A 26,987-nucleotide genomic window follows, 5' to 3' on the forward strand; every position below is an offset into this window, starting at 1 on the left:
ACAACTTCTCGGCCTCGACCGCCTGCATTTCTGCCTCCCCGTCAAGTTGGGATGTTGATTTTTTTTTTTTTAATATAGGAGACAGCAGATTTGAAGCATCCTCTGAGGTATGCCTTAAGGGTGTCCCATTTTAGGGCGTAATGAGTGTTTCCATCATGGATATGTGGATGGGGGTTTGATCCTCATCTTTTAGGATTTTAAGCCAGAATGGGTGAAGTTTCCAGTTAGGGGTTATCTTGTGATTGGGAAATTTCAGAGATCATAGAATTGGGCTGTGGTCCGAGATACCTCGGGTACAGTGGGTTATGTTAGAAGAGTATATAGCCAGTGTCGGGGAGCTTAATATTTAGTCAATTCTTGATAGGCTGTTATGGCCTAGAGAGTGACAGGTGTATTCGAGAGTATCAGGGTGGTGCAGACGCCGGAGGTCAATCCAGGCCACACTTTCGATTAGCTGTTGCATAGGAGAGCTAGTTATGTTGGAGGGGCAGGGGATGTCTGGAATCTGTCTTTAGCCGGGTTCATTACTTGATTGAAGTCCCCCATACAAACAACATATGCCAGGGGGTATTGGTGGGCAAACGCTATAGCAGCTTGTAGAATCTATAGATTGTTGTGGGGTGGGATGTATATGCATAAATTAATGTAAGGTTTGGAGTCTATCTCTGCATATACAGATACAAATCTCCCTTCAGGGTCTCTGCGGACGGTGATAGGGTTCCATCTCAGGGATTTATGGATAAGAATTGAAACTCCCCTAGAGAAGGAGGTATGAATGGAGCGACACCCATTGGACCCATGGTTTTTGGAGAGCATCAGCTTTGTCTATGGTGAGGTGGGTTTCCTGCAAGCTCACAATATGGGGGTTGCTTTGCCTGATGAAGGGGAAAACGGCCTTGCGTTTGGCGGCAGAACTTAGACCCCGCACATTCCGACTTAAGCAAGTTATCGACATTGGAACATATAGTTACATGAAATGCAGTTACGGTTCTCAGGTGGGCAAGCATATGGCATATACTAGGAGAGAGGTTATACCAGCACAGACAATAACCTGACCAGAACTAAATGTAACCAGTCTAAACCATTAATATTTGACGACCCGTTTAGTAATAACTTGACACGGGTGTCAAAGAAGAGGAAATCAGCTACAATCTTGTCTTAAGAGTAGCAGATGTTATGAAATTCCAGTGGCCTATAGGAGAACAAATTCCAATTGAGTCTATTGAGCATGGCAATGGGCTAGTACCATAGTTGTGCCCGTGTGAATAATTAGAATTGTCGTGAGTGCGCATTGTGGAACGATGTGGAGACAGGAACTAAATGATGCGACTCTTCTTTTCAAAGACAATCAGCGTCACCCACAGGTCAAAGGAATATGGAGACCACTGATGGCAGCGGAGACCATGTCAGCAAATCAAACAACACAAACCACCCGCCACAATCCGCAGACGGGCCGGGTACGCCATAGAGTATGGGATGTTTCTGTCCTTGAATCTCTTTTTGACTTCAGTGAAGGTAGCTCTCTGCTTCTGTAAGTCCGCAGAAAAATCAGGGAAGATGGAGATCACCGAGTTGTTGTATTTAAGGGGGCCCTTCAGTCTAGCTTGACGAAGGGCAGCGTCGCGGTCTCTACAGTTTAGAATTCTCGCCAGGAATGGACACGGAGGGGCGCCTGGCACCGGAGGCCTAGTGGGGACACGGAGGGGCGCCTAGCACCGGAGGCCTAGTGGGGACACGGAGGGGCGCCTGGCACCGGAGGCCTAGTGGGGACACGGAGGGGCGCCCGGCACCGGAGGCCTAGTGGGGACACGGAGGGGCGCCCGGCACCGGAGGCCTAGTGGGGACCCGGAGGGGCGCCCGGCACCGGAGGCCTAGTGGGGACACGGAGGGGCGCCTAGCACCGGAGGCCTAGTGGGGACACGGAGGGGCGCCCGGCACTGGAGGCCTAGTGGGGACACGGAGGGGCGCCCGGCCCCGGAGGCCTAGTGGGGACGCGGTGAGCTCTCCCTACTGTAAAGGAGGCAGAGAAGGTGTCATCACCCAATGTAGATTTTAGCCAGCTTTCTGATTCAGGTTGAGAGCCTTCAATTTTTTCGGGGAGGCCAACCATGCGCAGGTTGTTACGACGCAAACGAGTCTCCAGATCGTCTGTTTTGGATTGATAAAACTTTGATTGTCTTATTACCCTCTGTACCGCCGCAGGGAGTCCTCCACACTAGAAACGCGATCCTCCATCTCCGGCATTCTGCCTCGCATGTTTTGCAAATCTTGTCTTAACAGAGTAACATCTGACTTGACCTCCTCTATGTTGCCTGTGAGGGAGGACTTGCAGGCATTAATTGCTTCTAGGAGTTGGCGCACAGTTGGCTCTGGACCCTGTCCATGGTCGCCCTCTGCCTCCTTTGGGTGAGCAGCACGCGCCGAACGTAGCGTATGGTCAGGTGTGTTGGAGCAGGACGATTCTTTCAGTTTTTCGGCCGCTGTGCATCCCTTGGCTCGGGTGCCCATGATGAGCGGATATATTACAGAGGCATCTGAGTGTGTAATGGCTCTGTTATGCGATGGTATAGAGCAGGCGGCGCTGCCTGTGTAGCCCAGAGGAAGGGCTAGCTGGCGATTCAGATAGTATGGAGGGTCACGCGTATAGCGCCGAGTGAGTAAAGTTGCGGAATTCAGGAAATTGTGAGATTATAATGGCTGATTAGGGCCAAGAGTCTCTTCCAACGTCATGGATTACAATGTAATCGGGTCTCGTGAGGAATTCGTTAAAACGTGCAGCAACAGAAGGTAAGACGGTAGTCTGGTAGTTCGTCGCGCCGGCGGATTGGGGTCCTTTCTGAATAAACTTTGATTTGAAAGTGGTATGGTAAAATGTCACATATAAGTGTTGCTGCGTGCAGCCGCTGGTGAGCTAGGCCTCCATTGTGCGCACCGCGCCCGCCTCAGGAGTCAGCAGGGTCTCTCCTCCAAGGGAGCCACAATCCCAAAATGGTGGCAGATGGTAAAGGGGGTGTCTTCCAGTGGTTTATGTGCAAAAAGGGGGTCTCAGAGTAGGCTCCAAGGCCCGGTCGCTTCTAGGTCTAGATACAGTCCCCCCCACTGATATTAAGCACAGCCCCACAGTCTCTGGCAGGGACTTATTCGCCATCGCCGTCCTCAGAAGCCAGAGTCCAGGTAGAGGACCTCCCTTCCAATCGACACTCAGGCCGATGTGAAGCACCGCAGTCCCGCTGGGACAACTGGGTCTGAGGAATGGGGAGGTCCAGCACAGCGGGGCGACCGGTGCAGGAGGGTGGAACTCGGAACCAGGAGGGTGGAGCTCGTCCGGCGCCGCCTTAGCCGGGTCCAGGCCAGGGAGGGATCACCCCCTGGTCAGCGTAGGTGGCAGGGAGCCGCACGTATCGGTGAGCCGACAGGGGCCTGTGAGGCAAAGGATTACAGCAGCGTCGGGCAGGGGATTCCCCGACCGACTGGATCTCCGGTCAGTGTTGAGCGCCGTGGTCCCAAGAGAGCAGCAGGGGAGATCCAGTGCGGCAGGGCAGCCGGGGCAGGTAAGTGATTCCGCTGGATTTCGTTCGGTGTTGCCCCAGATGGTGCCCAAGTCTGGGCTAAAGAGGGATCACCGCAGGGTCCGCGAGGCAGGGAGTTTCAGCGGCGCCAATAGTACAAGGCGGGAGGCGCCAGCGGGTAGGGTGTTGGCGTGTGGCTCAGTTCCCGCTCCGGCCAGTGGCCTCCACAGCAGCGCCGGAGATAAAGCAAAAACTGTTCTCACCGAGCCAGTTCTCTTCAGCAGGAGCGATATGTCCGTTCAGGCTGGCAGGGTGTCAGTTAGGGTAGTGAGGCCAGTATATTTAGCAGGATTATGAAGGTCCCCCGGGGAGCTCCACTCAGATGCGACTCTCCATGTTGGTCGCTGGCCACGCCCCCCGCAGACACTCATTATTGTGCTGCTCTCCACCATGCTTCACTGCTGCCTGGAGACACTCATTATTGTACCGCTCTCCACCATGCTTTACTGCTGCCCGCAGACACTCATTATTATAGTGCTCTCCACCATGCTACACTGCTGCCTGCAGACACTCATTATTGTACAGCTCTCCACCATGCTTCACTGCTGCCTGGAGACACTCATTATTGTACCGCTCTCCACCATGCTTCACTGCTGCCTGGAGACACTCATTATTATAGCGCTCTCCACCATGCTTCACTGCTGCCTGCAGACACTCATTATTATAGCACTCTCCACCATGCTTCACTGCTGCCTGGAGACACTCATTATAGCGCTCTCCACCATGCTTCACTGCTGCCTGCAGACACTCATTATTGTACCACTCTCCACCGTGCTTCACTGCTGCCTGCAGACACTCATTATTATAGCGCTCTCCACCATGCTTCACTGCTGCCTGCAGACACTCATTGTACCGTTCCCCATGCTTCCCTGCTGCCTGCAGTCACTCATTATTATAGCGTTCTCCACCATGCTTCACTGCTGCCTGCAGTCACTCATTATTATAGCGTTCTCCACCCTGCTTCACTGCTGACTGCAGACACTCGTATGCTGTCATTTTTCTGCACCCCATTTTCTATGTTTTCATGTATAGTCGAGTCGCTCAGCCTTGTTTCTATGTGGAAGATAAGGCATTTTGGCTGCAGTTCTTCCATTAGGATCACTTCTGGGCAGACTTCTCCGAATAGTAGATGGTGTACCTGGTCCCACTGGTGTCTGCCAGATCTGAGCTGATGGCACAGCTGGACATCTTCCAATTTCAAAAGGAAATGAGCATGATGTGCCTTTCATCTGCTGCACTAAGTTTCCATGGCCAACCGCTGCAGCTACAGTCCTTAACATCGCCGGGTTTGGGTGTTTCTTCCAAAGATCTTGAACAGCCCTTCTTGAGACCCCCGTCTGCTGTGAAATTTTTGCCTGGGAGAGACCTTGCTACTGCTGTATAACTACCTTGTGTCTTCTTGTGATCAGTCTTGCCATGGTGTATGAGCTGTGACAGGAGACTGCCTGTTTCATAAATCTGCACACCCTCAGTCTAATACTTGGTGCCCCCTGTGACATTATGACATCATTCAGTCTTTTGGGTCGGGTCCATCGGCACGGCGCATCCTGACTTGGCAATCTTTGACGCATTCGGAGTGTTTCTGCAAGAAAGAGTGAGCAGATTGTGATGGCATCTTGTGTGTAGCGCCCTCTTCAGGTCACCTGCAGATCTTCAATTGGATCCAGGTCTGGGCTGCTGGGGCCATTCCAAAACATTGACCTTCCTCTGGTGAAGCCATTCTCTTGGTGATTTGGCGCTCTGCTTTGGGTCGTTGTCTGCTGAAAGGTGAAATTCTGAAGCCTGAAGGTTTTGGGGCAAAATGGAAGGATATTTGGGACTGTTCATAATTCCCTCCCCCTTGACTAATGCCCCAGTTCCTGCGGTCTGGGGGTCTTCTGGTGACGGCAGTGTTGGCTTTACACCAAACATCCCTTCTGGGATTCTGGCCAACAAGTTCCCCTCAGTCTCATCAGACAGAACACGTTCCCCACAGACTGCTGGCAGACCGGATGGAGGTTTTGGTAAAACATGGCCGGGCTTGGATGGTCTTCTTTGTTAGATATGGCTTCCGTCTTACCCCCCACCACCCCCCTGCCTTACAGTCCAGACATATGAAGAATACGGGAACTGGTGGTCACATGACTACACAACCAGGACTTAACAGACACTCCTGCAGCTCCTTTAGTGTTGCTGTTGGCCTCCCGGACCAATTGTTTTCTTGTCCTTTGATCAGTTTTTGAGGGACGTCCAGTTCTTGGTGAAATCACTGTTGTGGCAAATGTAACCCACTTCTTGCTGACAGTCTCCCCTATGCTCCATGGTACATGTAATGCCTTGGAGATGTTGTGGTCCCCTTCTTGCTGACGGTCTCCCCTATGCTCCATGGTACATGTAATGCCTTGGAGATGTTGTGGTCCCCTTCTTGCTGACGGTCTCCCCTGTGCTCCATGGTACATGTAATGCCTTGGAGATGTTGTGGTCCCCTTCTTGCTGACGGTCTCCCCTGTGCTCCATGGTACATGTAATGCCTTGGACATGTTGTGGTCCCCTTCTTGCTGACGGTCTCCCCTGTGCTCCGTGGTACATGTAATGCCTTGGAGATGTTGTGGTCCCCTACTTGCTGATGGTCTCCCCTGTGCTCCATGGTACATGTAATGCCTTGGAGATCTTGTGGTCCCCTTCTTGCTGACTGTCTCCCTTGTGCTCCATGGTACATGTGATGTCTTGGAGATGTCTTGCCCCCCTCCTCCTGACTGACACCTTCCAACAATCAGACCCCTTTGATGAGCTGTAAGATCTTTATGGACCAACTAAGAAAATGTCAGGAAAATCCCAGAAGAGCCGAACTTTATATGGGCAATCGGAATCACTCTAGATAATGGGGGCGGAGTGCAGACTACTAGTGAACAGGAGGTCACATGTGATTGGCCGATTCTGAACACAACCCCATCCCCGAATATAAGAGGGTGTGAACACTTATGCAACCACATTATACTAGTTTTGTTATTTTTGTCTCCCCCCCCCCCCCCCCCCCCCCCATCACGCTCTGCAGGGTACAGCCTCCCTGATTATTTATCCTTTTTGCCGAGCTTCGTAATCTTGACTATCAGGCTCATGGCGCAGCCGCCAAGGAAGAGACAAATCCAGGAATTCATGAAGGTCTCGGTCAGCAGGTGGTCTAAGATATAACTCTGAAAAGAAAGGACAGACATTAATATGTGAGCTCCTTAAAGCCCATTTAAAGGGACAGTACATATGAGCAAAGACTGCATGAGAAGGTAAGTTGGGATGTACCTGGAAGCAGTGGGAGAGGCAGCCGTTGGTGCGATGGCTGTACCCCACCGTGTTCAGAGCCTCCCGGGCAAAGTCATCGCTGGTCTTCACCAGTATGTTGGCGCTTGGATGTCGTGTCATGTTGGTGGACACTAAGTGTGGGAGGACAGACTGAGGAGAGAAGGGAGCCGTCACTTTGAGAAACTGTTATTTCCTGCAAATGGTGACTAAGGGCCTCACATTTACATAAACTACAGGAAATGGTGCGATCTCTATGCCAATAATAGCAGTCTCCAATCTGTTATATCATGTGTTATACTCCAGTCACACCCAGAGCTGCAGTCTCCAATCAGTTATATCATGTGTTATACTCCAGTCACACCCAGAGCTGCAGTCTCCAATCAGTTATATCATGTCTTATACTCCAGTCACATCCAGAGCTGCAGTCTCCAATCTGTTATATCTTATACTCCAGTCACATCCAGAGCTGCAGTCTCCAATCTGTTATATCATGTCTTATACTCCAGTCACATCCAGAGCTGCAGTCACCATTGTACTGTTATATCTTATACTCCAGTCACATCCAGAGCTGCAGTCTCCAATCTGTTATATCTTATACTCCAGTCACATCCAGAGCTGCAGTCTCCAATCTGTTATATCATGTCTTATACTCCAGTCGCATCCAGAGCTGCAGTCACCATTCTACTGTTATATCTTATACTCCAGTCACATCCAGAGCTGCAATCCCCATTCTACTGTTATATCTTATACTCCAGTCACATCCAGAGCTGCAATCCCCATTCTACTGTTATATCTTATACTCCAGTCACACCCAGAGCTGCAGTCACCATTCTACTGTTTTGAGAACATTAACAAAAGTGGCCGGCACTACTATGTGTCAGATGCTCTATAGCAGCACACTAATTGCAAAACACAATTTCTTTCCTTTGGTAATTAGCATTCTACTATTATATAATGCCTTATTTTCTAGTCACATTCAGAGCTGCATTCACAATTCTGCTACTTTCCGCATGCTTCTATCATATGTTAAAGAGAACCGTTCACCAGGTTTCATCTTTCTAAACTGTTGCTGTTTTGTAATATCTAAGCAAGACCAGAGCTGCGATCACAATTCTGCTGGTGCAGCACGTTTTATGCTTCAGTCACATCCAGAGCTGCGTTCACTTTTTCATCATGGTATCTGCCAGCGTTGTGTGGAGAGCCGCTCCTCTTATACCTCGGGAGACCTCACAGGGATTTGCTGGGAATGTTCTGTAAGGGGCAGCAGAGTTGTGACCGCAGCTCTGGGTGTGACTGGAGTAGTAGACATGTTACTGAAGATCAGTACATGATGGTACTTCCGAATGATTATACGGCAGCACTGTAGATTATACAAGGGTGGGCTCGGCCTGCACGTTATGGGGGCCCTCAGGGGCTCTCACATAATATAACGTCCGGACACACGTTCTCTCAGACATCCACCATAGTGTGTGTGTGTGTGACAGCTTTTACCTGCACTATAATCCCATCCGATCTGTACTCGACGTTGAGGGAGCGCGAGAAAAAGTCCATGAAGGCCTAAAAAAAGAGACCATGTGACGGTGAGATGATGGTGGGGGTCATAATGGTTATTTATTACAGCAGCGATGGAAGTAATAATGGTTATGATAGTGCTGGGAGTGATGATGCCAGTGACACCGATGATAGTAATAGTTCAAGGGCTGTCCCACTTCTATCTGTTTTGCTGCCGGAAGAAGACTGCTCCGTACATTGAGCAGTGGCCAGGGTTGGTACTGCAGGCTGAGTCTCATACACTTAATTAGGACTCAGCCTGCAGTACCCGCCCTGGCCACTGCTCAATGTACGGAGCAGTCTGCTTCCTGCAGCAAGAAGTGGGACAACCCCTTTAGGAATTATTAATATGGCAGAACCTCCAATAAAGTCTCCTGTCTGATGGTGAAGAAGTTAAAGAAGCTTATTTATAATAAATACAGTCTTTTTCAAAAACCATTCGGCCCCCAGAAGTTGTCATTTTACTATAAACTTCGTTCTGCAGTTCCATCTCAGCCAGCTACCTCGGAGGCTCCTTGTGTGTAGTGACCTCTTCTTTCACTTGTAGAGCTTGTTGACCACTAGACGCCTCTACGAAGAAGAGAAGAGATTTCCCCCCGTTACCAGAAGGGGGGCAATATTGGGATGGGTGAAGTTGGATTGTCGTATCGGTGAATTGTCCCCCACCGTCCGATCTGACCAGACTGTTAGGAGGTGTTGGGACCAGTGGATGTGTGAGGGCACACAAGATGACCGGGCTCTGGATGTCCCTACAGACCACCAGTAGAGAGGAGTGTCCGACCAGACTGTTAGGGGGTGTTGGGACCAGTGGATGGGGATACACAGTGTGACCGGGCTCAGGACCCCCTACAGACCACCAGTAGAGAGGAGCATCGGACCAGACTGTTAGGGAGTGTTGGGACCAGTGGATGGGGGGCACACAAGGTGACCGGGCTTAGGACCCCCTACAGACCACCAGTAGAGAGGAGCGCCTGACCAGACTCTTGGGAGGGGTTGGGACCAGAGGATAGGGGCACACAAGGTGACCAGGCTCAGGACGGCCCCTACAGACCACCAGTAGAGAGGAGGATCTGAACAGACTGTTAGAAGGTGTTGGGACCAGTGGATGAGCCACACCAGGTGACCAGGCTCAGAATGCCCCCTACAGACCACCAGTAGAGAGGAGCATCTGACCAGACTGCTAGGAGGTGTTGGGACCAGTGAATGTGTAAGGGCACATTCTCCTTAGTATATACATATAGAGGTGAGGTAGATTCTCCTCAGTATATACACACAGAGGGGAGGTAGATTCTCCTCAGTATATATACATAGAGGTGAGGTAGATTCTCCTCAGTATATACACATAGAGGGGAGGTAGATTCTCCTCAGTATATAAACATAGGTGGTGAGGTAGATTCTCCTCAGTATATGCACATAGAGGTGAGGCAGATTCTCCTCAGTATATACACCTAGAGGGGAGGTAGATTCTTCTCAGTATATACACATAGAGGGGAGGTAGATTCTCCTCAGTATATACATATAGAGGTGAGGCAGATTCTCCTCAGTTTATACACATAGAGGGGAGGTAGATTCTTCTCAGTATATACACATAGAGGGGAGGTAGATTCTCCTCAGTATATACATATAGAGGTGAGGTAGATTATCCTCAGTATATACACATAGAGGTGAGGTAGATTCTCCTCACTATATACACCTAGAGGTGAAGTAGATTCTCCTCAGTATATAGACATAGAGGTGAGGTAGATTCTCCTCAGTATATACACATAGAGGTGAGGTAGATTCTCCTCAGTATATACACACAGTTGAGGTAGTTTCTCCTCAGTATATACACATAGAGGTGAGGTAGATTCTCCTCAGTTTATACACATAGAGGGGAGGTAGATTCTTCTCAGTATATACACATAGAGGGGAGGTAGATTCTTCTCAGTATATACACATAGAGGGGAGGTAGATTCTCCTCAGTATATACACATAGAAGTGAGGTAGAGTCTCCTCAGTATATACACATAGAGGTGAGGTAGATTCTTCTCAGTATATCCACACAAAGGTGAGGCAGATTCTCCTCAGTATATACACATAGAGGTGAGGCAGATTCTCCTCAGTATATACACATAGAGGTGAGGTAGATTCTCTTCAGTATATACACATAGTGGTGAGGTAGATTTTCCTCTGTGTATATATACATAGTGGTGAGGTCGATTCTCCTCAGTGTATACACATAGAGGTGAGGTAGATTCTCCTCAATATATATATACATAGAGGAGCATTAGTTTCTGTATAGTTGAATGCAGTCACCTTCCTGGTTGCGGCTTTCTTCCGGTTCTAAATAAACTTCCTAAACTTTGTTGAAGCTCTACCAAGCCGAGTGGTGGAGAATGCGGGCATAGCATCTTGTGAACGATGTAAGTCTGATGTGAAATCTGTGTACAGAAATATTTCTTAACCTCAGAATATATTACCATTTATTAGCAGACGCTGTATTGATTATTGATATTGATTTTCCTCTTTCTCATAATTGTGCTGAGGGGAATGATGCTGCTGCTCATTATAGTGATGATGGTGATGATTTGAGTGCTTGTAATAGTTAAGTCAGTGATTCTGGTGATTAGAGTGATGATGATGATGATGATGATGATTGTGTTGTTGGCAATAAACCCTATTTTAGTACTAGGAAGTTTTAGACATTTTGTACCTTTTTGGAAGGGCTTCTACCCACTACTGCTTTTTTAACGCCGCGATATCGCTGTGTTTTTTTAATGCAGATGTCAGTTGGACTTTTTGTAACGTTTGTGCAATTTTTAACATCAGAAAGATCCACTGACATTTGCATTAAAGAAGCAGCGATATCGCAGCGTTAAAAACCGCTAGCGGGTAGAAGCCTTTTCTTCACTTTCGCACTTCTGACATTTACAATAAAAGCCGCCTAAAAGCTCATACAAAACTTCCATAGTTTTTGAACATCGATTCCCGGCAGATTCTCAGAATCCCTCTCAGCACGTTGGTGCAAATGTGCTAAAGGTACGAGCCCAAATCCCATGGTAACGATGTTAGTAATTATAGTGGGGGTCGTGGTATTGAGGATGGTGGTGAGGAGTGTCATGTTCGCGATAGTAGTGATGATGATGATGATGATGATGGTGATATGGCTTGTTGTAGTGAGGATGGTGATGTTGGTGGTTTATGAGTATAGTGATAACTAACCGTTGAGGATGGTGATGATAGTGATGTTTCTGAAAATATTTGTATTAATGAACACTTCAGCCATTGTAAAAGATCAGGCCCACGTCCCCCCAACATATAGTCACATTTACTGACCACAGACTGGACACGGATCCCCTACACACAGTCACACATATACTGACCACAGACAGGACACGGATCCCCTACACAAAGTCACACATATACTGACCACAGAGAGGATACGGATCCCCTACACACAGTCACACATATACTGACCACAGACAGGACACGGATCCCCTACACACAGTCATATATATACTGACCACAGACTGGACACGGATCCCCTACACACAGTCACACATATACTGACCACAGAGAGGATACGGATCCCCTACACACAGTCACACATATACTGACCACAGAGAGGACACAGATCCCCTACATACAGTCAAACATATACTGACCAGAGACAGGACACTGATCCCCCTACACACAATTACACATATACTGACCACAGACAGGGCACTGATCCCCCTACACACAGTTACACATATACTGACCACAGACAGGACACGGATCCCCTACACACAGTCACACATATACTGACCACAGACAGGATACGGATCCCCTACACACAGTCACACATATACTGACCATAGACAGGACACTGATCCCCCTACACACAGTCACATATATACTGACCACAGACAGGACACGGATCCCCTACACACAGTCACACATATACTAACCACAGACAGGACACGGATTCCCCCCACACAGTCATATATGTACTGACTGCAAACGGGACACGGATCCCCTACACACAGTCACACATATCCTAACCAGAGACATGACAGGGATCCCCTACACACAGTCACACATATACTGACCACAGAAATTACACGAATCCCCCCCACACAGTCATATATGTACTGACCGCAAACGGGACACGGATCCCCTACACACAGTCACACATATACTAACCATAGACAGGACACGGATCCCCCTACACACTGTCATATATATACTGACCATAGACAGGACACGGGTCCCCTACACACAGTCACACATATACTGACCACAGACTGGACACAGATCCCCTACAGACAGTCACATATATACTGACCATAGACATGACACGGATCCCCCCCACACAGTCATATATGTACTGACCGCAAACGGGACACGGATCCCCTACACACAGTCACACATATACTAACCATAGACAGGACACGGATCCCCCTACACACAGTCATATATATACTGACCACAGACATGACAGGGATCCCCTACACACAGTCATATATATACTGACTGCAGACGGGATACGGATCCCCCTACACACAGTCACATATATACTGACCACAGACGGGACATGGATCCCCTACAGACAGTCACACATATACTGACCACAGAGAGGACACGGATCCCCTACACACAGTCACACATATACTGACCACAGACAGGACACAGATCCCCTACAGACAGTCACACATATACTGACCACAGACATGACAGGGATCCCCTACACACAGTCATATATATACTGACCACAGACAGGACACGGATCCCCCTACACACAGTCACACATATACTGACCACAGACATGACACGGATCCCCCCCCCACAGTCATATATGTACTGACCGCAAACGGGACACGGATTATATACACACAGTTATATATATACTGACCATAGACAGGACACGGGTCCCCTATGCACAGTCTCACATATACTGACCACAGACGAGACACGGATCCCCTACATACAGTCAAACATATACTGACCAGAGAAAGGACACTGATCCCCCTACACACAATTACACATATACTGACCACAGACAGGACACTGATCCGCCTACACACAATTACACATATACTGACCACAGACAGGACACAGATTCCCCCCACACAGTCATATATGTACTGACCGCAAACGGGACACAGATCCCCTACACACAGTCACACATATACTGACCACAGAGAGGATACGGATCCCGCTACACACAGTCACACATATACTAACCACAGACATGACAGGGATCCCCTACACACAGTCATATATATACTGACTGCAGACGGGATACGGATCCCCTACACACAGTCATATATATACTGACTGCAGACGGGATACGGATCCCCTACACACAGTCACACATATACTGACCACAGACAGGACACGGATCCCCTACACACAGTCACACATATACTGACCACAGAGAGGATACGGATCCCCTACACACAGTCACACATATACTGACCACAGACAGGACACGGATCACCTACACACAGTCATATATATACTGACCAGAGACAGGACACTGATCCCCCTACACACAGTCATATATATACTGACCACAGACAGGACACGGATCCCCCTACACACAGTCACATATATACTGACCACAGACGGGACATGGATCCCCTACAGACAGTCACACATATACTGACCACAGACAGTATACGGATCCACCTACACACTGTCACACATATACTGACCACAGACAGGACACTGATCCCCCTACACACAATTACACATATACTGACCACAGACAGGACATGGATCCCCTACACACAGTCACATATATACTGACCACAGACAGGACACGGATCCCCTACACACAGTTACACATATACTGACCACAGACAGGACACGGATCCCCTACACACAGTCACACATATACTGACCACAGACAGGACACGGATCCCCCTACACACAATTACACATATACTGACCAAAGACAGGACACGGATCCCCTACACACAGTCACACATATACTGACCACAGACAGGACACCGATCCCCTACAGACAGTCACATATATACTGACCACAGACAGTATACGGATCCCCTACACACAGCCACACATATACTGACCACAGACAGGACACTGATCCACCTACACACAATTACACATATACTGACCACAGACAGGACACGGATCCCCTACACACAGTCACATATATACTGACCACAGACAGGACACGGATCCCCTACACACAGTCACATATATACTGACCACAGACAGGACACGGATCCACTACACACAGTTACACATATACTGACCACAGACAGGACACGGATCCCCTACACACAGTCACATGTATACTGACCAAAGACAGGACACGGATCCCCTACACACAGTCACACGTATACTGACCAAAGACAGGACACGGATCCCCTACACACAGTCACACATATACTGACCACAGACAGGGCACTGATCCCCCTACACACAATTACACATATACTGACCAAAGACAGGACACGGATCCCCTACACACAGTCACACATATACTGACCACAGACAGGACACGGATCCCCTACACACAATTACACATATACTGACCACAGAGAGGACACGGATCCCCTACACACAGTCACACATATACTGACCATAGACATGACACGGATCCCCCCCACACAGTCATATATGTACTGACCGCAAACGGGACACAGATTATATACACACAGTTATATATATACTGACCATAGACAGGACACGGATCCCCTACATATAGTCAAACATATAGTGACCAGAGACAGGACACGGATCCCCCTACACACAATTACACATATACTGACCACAGACATGACACTGATTCCCTACAGACAGTCACATATATACTGACCAGAGACAGTATACGGATCCCCTACACACAGTCACACATATACTAACCACAGACATGACAGGGATCCCCTACACACAGTCATATATATACTGACTACAGACAGGATACGGATCCCCTACACACAGTCACACATATACTGACCAGAGACAGGACACTGATCCCCCTACACACAGTCACACATATACTGACCAGAGAGAGGATACGGATCCCCTACACACAGACACACATATACTGACCACAGACAGGACACGGATCACCCTACACACAATTACACATATACTGACCACAGACAGGACACGGATCCCCCTACACACAATTACACATATATTGACCACAGACGGGACACTGATCCACCTACACACAATTACACATATACTGACCACAGACAGGACACGGATCCCCTACACACAGTCACATATATACTGACCACAGACAGGACACGGATCCCCTACACACAGTCACATATATACTGACCACAGACAGGACACGGATCCCCTACACACAGTTACACATATACTGACCACAGACAGGACACGGATCCCCTACACACAGTCACATGTATACTGACCAAAGACAGGACACGGATCCCGTACACACAGTCACACGTATACTGACCAAAGACAGGACACGGATCCCCTACACACAGTCACACATATACTGACCACAGACAGGGCACTGATCCCCCTACACACAATTACACATATACTGACCAAAGACAGGACACGGATCCCCTACACACAGTCACACATATACTGACCACAGACAGGACACGGATCCCCTACACACAATTACACATATACTGACCACAGAGAGGACACGGATCCCCTACACACAGTCACACATATACTGACCATAGACATGACACGGATCCCCCCCACACAGTCATATATGTACTGACCGCAAACGGGACACAGATTATATACACACAGTTATATATATACTGACCATAGACAGGACACGGATCCCCTACATATAGTCAAACATATAGTGACCAGAGACAGGACACGGATCCCCCTACACATAATTACACATATACTGACCACAGACATGACACTGATTCCCTACAGACAGTCACATATATACTGACCAGAGACAGTATACGGATCCCCTACACACAGTCACACATATACTAACCACAGACATGACAGGGATCCCCTACACACAGTCATATATATACTGACTACAGACAGGATACGGATCCCCTACACACAGTCACACATATACTGACCAGAGACAGGACACTGATCCCCCTACACACAGTCACACATATACTGACCAGAGAGAGGATACGGATCCCCTACACACAGACACACATATACTGACCACAGACAGGACACGGATCCCCCTACACACAATTACACATATACTGACCACAGACAGGACACGGATCCCCCTACACACAATTACACATATACTGACCACAGACGGGACAATGATCCCCCTACACACAGTCACATATATACTGACCACAGACAGGACACGGATCCCCTACACACAGTCACACATATACTGACCACAGACAGGACATGGATCCCCTACACACAGTCACACATATACTGACCACAGACAGGACACGGATCCACTACACACAGTCACATATATACTGACCACAGACAGGACACGGATTTCCCTACACACAGTCACACATATACTGACCATAGACAGGACACTGATCCCCCTACACACAGTCATATATGTACTGACCGCAAACATGACACGGATTATATACACACAGTTATATATATACTGACCATAGACAGGACACGGGTCCCATATGCACAGTCTCACATATACTGACCACAGACGAGACACGGATCCCCTACACACAATTACACATATACTGACCACAGACAGGACACTGATCCCCCTACACACAATTACACATATACTGACCACAGACAGGACACGGATCCCCTACACACAGTCACATATATACTGACCACAGACAGGACACGGATCCCCCTACACACAGTCACACATATACTGACCACAGACAGGACACGGATCCCCTACACACAGTCACATATATAATGACCACAGACAGGACACGGATCCCCCTACACACAGTCACACCTATACTGACCACAGACAGGACACGGATCCCCTACACACAGTCACATATATACTGACCACAGACAGGACAAGGATCCCCTACACACAGTCACATATATACTGACCAAAGACAGGACAAGGATCCCCTACACACAGTCATATATATACTGACCACAGACAGGACACGGATCCCCCACACACAGTCACACATATACTGACCATAGACATGACACGGATCCCCTACACACAGTCACATATATAATGACCACAGACAGGACACGGATCCCCCTACACACAGTCACACATATACTGACCACAGACAGGACACGGATCCCCTACACACAGTCACACATATACTGACCACAGACAGGATACGGATCCCCTACACACAGTCACACATATACTGACCATAGACAGGACACTGATCCCCCTACACACAGTCACATATATACTGACCACAGACAGGACACGGATCCCCTACACACAGTCACACATATACTAACCACAGACAGGACACGGATTCCCCCCACACAGTCATATATGTACTGACTGCAAACGGGACACGGATCCCCTACACACAGTCACACATATCCTAACCAGATACATGACAGGGATCCCCTACACACAGTCACACATATACTGACCACAGAAATTACACGAATCCCCCCCACACAGTCATATATGTACTGACCGCAAACGGGACACGGATCCCCTACACACAGTCACATATATACTTACCATAGACAGGACACGGATCCCCCTACACACTGTCATATATATACTGACCATAGACAGGACACGGGTCCCCTACACACAGTCACACATATAGTGACCACAGACTGGACACAGATCCCCTACAGACAGTCACATATATACTGACCATAGACATGACACGGATCCCCCCCACACAGTCATATATGTACTGACCGCAAACGGGACACGGATCCCCTACACACAGTCACACATATACTAACCATAGACAGGACACGGATCCCCCTACACACAGTCATATATATACTGACCACAGACATGACAGGGATCCCCTACACACAGTCATATATATACTGACTGCAGACGGGATACGGATCCCCCTACACACAGTCACATATATACTGACCACAGACGGGACATGGATCCCCTACAGACAGTCACACATATACTGACCACAGAGAGGATACGGATCCCCCTACACACAGTCACACATATACTGACCACAGACAGGACACAGATCCCCTACAGACAGTCACACATATACTGACCACAGACATGACAGGGATCCCCTACACACAGTCATATATATACTGACCACAGACAGGACACGGATCCCCCTACACACAGTCACACATATACTGACCACAGACATGACACGGATCCCCCCCCCACAGTCATATATGTACTGACCGCAAACGGGACACGGATTATATACACACAGTTATATATATACTGACCATAGACAGGACACGGGTCCCCTATGCACAGTCTCACATATACTGACCACAGACGAGACACGGATCCCCTACATACAGTCAAACATATACTGACCAGAGAAAGGACACTGATCCCCCTACACACAATTACACATATACTGACCACAGACAGGACACTGATCCGCCTACACACAATTACACATATACTGACCACAGACAGGACACAGATTCCCCCCACACAGTCATATATGTACTGACCGCAAACGGGACACAGATCCCCTACACACAGTCACACATATACTGACCACAGAGAGGATACGGATCCCGCTACACACAGTCACACATATACTAACCACAGACATGACAGGGATCCCCTACACACAGTCATATATATACTGACTGCAGACGGGATACGGATCCCCTACACACAGTCATATATATACTGACTGCAGACGGGATACGGATCCCCTACACACAGTCACACATATACTGACCACAGACAGGACACGGATCCCCTACACACAGTCACACATATACTGACCACAGAGAGGATACGGATCCCCTACACACAGTCACACATATACTGACCACAGACAGGACACGGATCACCTACACACAGTCATATATATACTGACCAGAGACAGGACACTGATCCCCCTACACACAGTCATATATATACTGACCACAGACAGGACACGGATCCCCCTACACACAGTCACATATATACTGACCACAGACGGGACATGGATCCCCTACAGACAGTCACACATATACTGACCACAGACAGTATACGGATCCACCTACACACTGTCACACATATACTGACCACAGACAGGACACTGATCCCCCTACACACAATTACACATATACTGACCACAGACAGGACATGGATCCCCTACACACAGTCACATATATACTGACCACAGACAGGACACGGATCCCCTACACACAGTTACACATATACTGACCACAGACAGGACACGGATCCCCTACACACAGTCACACATATACTGACCACAGACAGGACACGGATCCCCTACACACAGTCACACATATACTGACCACAGACAGGACACAGATTCCCCCCACACAGTCATATATGTACTGACCGCAAACGGGACACAGATCCCCTACACACAGTCACACATATACTGACCACAGAGAGGATACGGATCCCGCTACACACAGTCACACATATACTAACCACAGACATGACAGGGATCCCCTACACACAGTCATATATATACTGACTGCAGACGGGATACGGATCCCCTACACACAGTCATATATATACTGACTGCAGACGGGATACGGATCCCCTACACACAGTCACACATATACTGACCACAGACAGGACACGGATCCCCTACACACAGTCACACATATACTGACCACAGAGAGGATACGGATCCCCTACACACAGTCACACATATACTGACCACAGACAGGACACGGATCACCTACACACAGTCATATATATACTGACCAGAGACAGGACACTGATCCCCCTACACACAGTCACACATATACTGACCACAGAGAGGATACGGATCCCCTACACACAGTCACATATATACTGACCACAGACGGGACACGGATCCCCTACAGACAGTCACACATATACTGACCACAGACAGTATACGGATCCACCTACACACTGTCACACATATACTGACCACAGACAGGACACTGATCCCCCTACACACAATTACACATATACTGACCACAGACAGGACATGGATCCCCTACACACAGTCACATATATACTGACCACAGACAGGACACGGATCCCCTACACACAGTTACACATATACTGACCACAGACAGGACACGGATCCCCTACACACAGTCACACATATACTGACCACAGACAGGACACTGATCCACCTACACACAATTACACATATACTGACCACAGACAGGACACGGATCCCCTACACACAGTCACATATATACTGACCACAGACAGGACACGGATCCCCTACACACAGTCACATATATACTGACCACAGACAGGACATGGATCCCCTACACACAGTCACATATATACTGACCACAGACAGGACACCGATCCCCTACAGACAGTCACATATATACTGACCACAGACAGTATACGGATCCCCTACACACAGCCACACATATACTGACCACAGACAGGACACTGATCCACCTACACACAATTACACATATACTGACCACAGACAGGACACGGATCCCCTACACACAGTCACATATATACTGACCACAGACAGGACACGGATCCCCTACACACAGTCACATATATACTGACCACAGACAGGACACGGATCCCCTACACACAGTTACACATATACTGACCACAGACAGGACACGGATCCCCTACACACAGTCACATGTATACTGACCAAAGACAGGACACGGATCCCCTACACACAGTCACACGTATACTGACCAAAGACAGGACACGGATCCCCTACACACAGTCACACATATAGTGACCACAGACAGGACACAGATCCCCTACAGACAGTCACATATATACTGACCACAGACAGTATACGGATCCCCTACACACAGTCACACATATACTGACCACAGACAGGGCACTGATCCCCCTACACACAATTACACATATACTGACCAAAGACAGGACACGGATCCCCTACACACAGTCACACATATACTGACCACAGACAGGACACGGATCCCCTACACACAGTCACACATATACTGACCACAGACAGGACAAGGATCCCCTACACACAATTACACATATACTGACCACAGAGAGGACACGGATCCCCTACACACAGTCACACATATACTGACCATAGACATGACACGGATCCCCCCCACACAGTCATATATGTACTGACCGCAAACGGGACACAGATTATATACACACAGTTATATATATACTGACCATAGACAGGACACGGATCCCCTACATATAGTCAAACATATAGTGACCAGAGACAGGACACGGATCCCCCTACACACAATTACACATATACTGACCACAGACATGACACTGATTCCCTACAGACAGTCACATATATACTGACCAGAGACAGTATACGGATCCCCTACACACAGTCACACATATACTAACCACAGACATGACAGGGATCCCCTACACACAGTCATATATATACTGACTACAGACAGGATACGGATCCCCTACACACAGTCACACATATACTGACCACAGACATGACAGGGATCCCCTACACACAGTCATATATATACTGACTACAGACAGGACACGGATCCCCCTACACACAGTCACACATATACTGACCACAGACAGGACACGGATCCCCCTACACACAATTACACATATACTGACCACAGACGGGACACGGATCCCCTACACACAGTCACACATATACTGACCACAGACAGGACACGGATCCCCTACACACAGTCACACATATACTGACCACAGACAGGACATGGATCCCCTACACACAGTCACACATATACTGACCACAGACAGGACACGGGTCCCATATGCACAGTCTCACATATACTGACCACAGACGAGACACGGATCCCCTACACACAATTACACATATACTGACCACAGACAGGACACTGATCCCCCTACACACAATTACACATATACTGACCACAGACAGGACACGGATCCCCTACACACAATTACACATATACTGACCACAGACAGGACACGGATCCCCTACACACAATCACATATATACTGACCACAGACAGGACACGGATCCCCCTACACACAGTCACACATATACTGACCACAGACAGGACACGGATCCCCTACACACAGTCACATATATAATGACCACAGACAGGACACGTATCCCCCTACACACAGTCACACATATACTGACCACAGACAGGACACGGATCCCCTACACACAGTCACATATATACTGACCAAAGACAGGACAAGGATCCCCTACACACAGTCATATATATACTGACCACAGACAGGACACGGATCCCCCACACAGAGTCACACATATACTGACCATAGACATAACACGGATCCCCCCCACACAGTCATATATGTACTGACCGCAAACGGGACACGGATTATATACACACAGTTATATATATACTGACCATAGACAGGACACGGGTCCCCTATGCACAGTCTCACATATACTGACCACATCCGAGACACAGATCCCCTACACACAGTCACACATATACTGACCAGAGAGAGGATACGGATCCCCCTACACACAATTACGCATATACTGACCACAGACAGGACACTGATTCCCTACAGACAGTCACATATATACTGACCACAGACAGGACACGGATCCCCTACACACAGTCACACATATACTAACCACAGACATGACAGGCATCCCCTACACACAGTCACATATATACTGACTACAGACAGGACACGGATCCCCTACACACAGTCACACATATACTAACCAGAGACAGGACACGGATCCCCTACACACAGTCACATATATACTGACCAGAGACAGGACACGGATCCCCCTACACACTGTCACACATATACTGACCACAGACAGGACACGGATCCCCTACACACAGTCACATATATACTGACCAGAGACAGGACACGGATCCCCTACACACAGTCACATATATACTGACCAAAGACAGGACACGGATCCCCTACACACAGTCACATATATACTGACCACAGACAGGACACGGATCCCCTACACACAGTCACACATATACTGACCACAGACGAGACACGGATTCCCTACACACAATTACACATATGCTGACCACAGACAGGACACTGATCCCCCTACACACAGTCACACATATACTGACCACAGACAGGACACTGATCCCCCTACACACAATTACACATATACTGACCACAGACAGGACACTGATCCCCCTACACACAGTCACACATATACTGACCACAGACAGGACACTGATCCCCCTACACACAATTACACATATACTGACCACAGACAGGACACGGATTTCCCTACACACAGTCACACATATACTGACCATAGACATGACACGGATCCCCCCCACACAGTCATATATGTACTGACCGCAAACGGGACACGGATTATATACACACAGTTATATATATACTGACCATAGACAGGACACGGGTCCCCTATGCACAGTCTCACATATACTGACCACAGACGAGACACGGATTCCCTACACACAATTACACATATACTGACCACAGACAGGACACTGATCCCCCTACACACAGTCACACATATACTGACCACAGACATGACACGGATTCCCCCCAACACAGTCATATATGTACTGACCGCAAACGGGACACGGATTCCCCCCACACAGTCATATATGTACTGACCGCAAACGGGACACAGATCCCCTACACACAGTCACACATATACTAACCAGAGACAGGACACGGATATCCCTACACACAGTTACACATATACTGACCACAGACAGGACACGGATCCCCCTACACACAGTCACACATATACTGACCACAGACAGGACACGGATCCCCCTACACACAGTCACACATATACTGACCACAGACAGGACACGGATCCCCCTAGACACAGTCACATATATACTGACCACAGACGGGACATGGATTCCCCTACACACAGTCACATATATACTGACCACAGACAGGACACGAATCCCCTACAGACAGTCACACATATACTGACCACAGACAGGACACGGATCCCCTACACACAGTCACATATATACTGACCACAGACAGGACACGAATCCCCTACAGACAGTCACACATATACAAACCACAGACGGGACATGGATTCCCCTACACACAGTCATATATATATACTGACCATAGACGGGACACGAATCCCCTACAGACAGTCACACATATACTGACCACAGACAAGACACAGATCCCCTACAGACAGTCACACATATACTGACCACAGACTGGACACAGATCCCCTACACACAGTCACACATATACTGACCACAGACAGGACACGGATCCCCTACACACAGTCACACATATACTGACCACAGACAGTATACGGATCCCCTACACACAGTCACACATATACTGACCACAGACAGGACACGGATCCCCTACACACAGTCACATATATACTGACCAGAGACAGGACACGGATCCCCTACACACAGTCACATATATACTGACCACAGACAGGACACGGATCCCCTACACACAGTCACATATATACTGACCACAGACAGGACACGGATCCCCTACACACAGTCACACATATACTGACCAGAGACAGGACACGGATCCCCTACACACAGTCACACATATACTGACCACAGACGAGACACGGATTCCCTACACACAATTACACATATACTGACCACAGACAGGACACTGATCCCCCTACACACAGTCACACATATACTGACCACAGACAGGACACTGATCCCCCTACACACAATTACACATATACTGACCACAGACAGGACACGGATCACCCTACACACTGTCATATATATACTGACCATAGACAGGACACGGATCCCCTACACACAGTCACACATATACTGACCACAGACAGGACACGGATCCCCCACACACAGTCACACATATACTGACCACAGACAGGACACTGATCCCCCTACACACAATTACACATATACTGACCACAGACAGGACACGGATTTCCCTACACACAGTCACACATATACTGACCATAGACATGACACGGATCCCCCCCACACAGTCATATATGTACTGACCGCAAACGGGACACGGATTATATACACACAGTTATATATATACTGACCATAGACAGGACACGGGTCCCCTATGCACAGTCTCACATATACTGACCACAGACGAGACACGGATTCCCTACACACAATTACACATATACTGACCACAGACTGGACACAGATCCCCTACACACAGTCACACATATACTGACCACAGAGAGGATGCGGATCCACTATACACAGTCACACATATACTGACCACAGACAGGACACGGATCCCCTACACAAAGTCACACATATACTGACCACAGAGAGGATACGGATCCCCTACACACAGTCACACATATACTGACCACAGACAGGACACGGGTCCCCTACACACAGTCACATATATACTGACCACAGACAGGACACGGATCCCCTACACACAGTCATATATATATACTGACCACAGACAGGACACGGGTCCCCTACACACAGTCACATATATACTGACCACAGACAGGACACATATCCCCTACACACAGTCACACATATACTGACCACAGACAGGACACGGATCCCCCTACACACAGTCACATATATACTGACCACAGACAGGACACGGGTCCCCCTACACACAGTCATATATATGCTGACCACAGACAGGACACGGGTCCCCTACACACAGTCATATTTATACTGACCACAGACAGGATACGGATCCCCTACACACAGTCATATATATACTGACCATAGACAGGACACGGGTCCCCTACACACAGTCACACATATACTGACCACAGAGAGGACATGGATCCCCTACACACAGTCATATATATACTGACCACAGACAGGATACGGATCCCCTACACACAGTCACACATATACTGACCACAGACAGGACACGGATCCCCTACAGTAATATATAATGAGATTGGTGCTTGTCTATCGGGCCTTTGTGAATATGTATGATTGATTGGTTATATAATTGTTTGCTTTTATACTAAGAGTTACTGTAAGTTACTTTCGTTGTTGTCAGCAGCACAACCCCCACTCACACGGGGGGTGGGGAGGGGGGGGGGGGTGCTGCCGGGGAAAGCTGTTTTTTTTTGTTGTTCTTCATAAAAAGTGCGATCCCCAAACAAAGTTATGCTTCCTCTCTCATCGGGTTGTGTGAAGGTGCTGACGATCACCCAGCGATCAGGGAAAGAACCTTCCCAGGAGCTTCCTTGTCTGATCGTGTAGGAGGCTCCTCCAGCCTCATGCTGCATTATGGAATCCATTATAGGGCTTCTATAGAAATCTATACTGGACCTTCGTGTCGCTCTGATTCTATATAGAAACATGAGAAACAGATGTCATATGACTATTCATGGGCTTGAGTTGAAACCAGCTAATTAGTTGAATTATGAGACCCCTGAATGTGCTCTGAAAGAGAGGGGTGAGGCTGTCAGGAGATGCTCAAGTCTTGGGAAGAGACCGGCTGTTCACTGGAGCCTCTGTGATGGTACGCAAGTAAATCTGTTCGGGTTGATGTTCAGTGGCACTAGGTCTGGTACCAAGGGCAGGGTAACATGTTTAGCTAAAGGACAGACGGCCAGGAGTTTGTTTGGATGTCATGGACTGTGAAAAATGTAATAAGGTGTGACCATT

The 26,987-nt window shown here is 48.3% G+C and overlaps 1 protein-coding gene across 1 annotated transcript in view; it reads right to left on the reverse strand.

The window, feature by feature from the left end:
* Nucleotides 1-6,595: 6,595 nt before the first annotated feature.
* Nucleotides 6,596-26,987, reverse strand: part of LOC136610894 (very-long-chain 3-oxoacyl-CoA reductase-B-like) — a 37,369-nt gene continuing 16,977 nt past the window's right edge. Inside the window, exons 9-11 of the mRNA XM_066590093.1 lie at nucleotides 8,337-8,402; nucleotides 6,846-6,995; nucleotides 6,596-6,742 (exon numbers count right to left, since the gene is read on the reverse strand). Of these exons, the coding sequence (XP_066446190.1) occupies nucleotides 6,620-6,742; nucleotides 6,846-6,995; nucleotides 8,337-8,402 (339 nt within the window). The 3' untranslated portion in view covers nucleotides 6,596-6,619. The remainder of the gene's footprint in view (nucleotides 6,743-6,845; nucleotides 6,996-8,336; nucleotides 8,403-26,987) is intronic.

The sequence above is a fragment of the Eleutherodactylus coqui genome, chromosome 2, assembly GCF_035609145.1.
Source record: "Eleutherodactylus coqui strain aEleCoq1 chromosome 2, aEleCoq1.hap1, whole genome shotgun sequence".
NCBI classification, from domain to species: domain Eukaryota; kingdom Metazoa; phylum Chordata; class Amphibia; order Anura; family Eleutherodactylidae; genus Eleutherodactylus; species Eleutherodactylus coqui.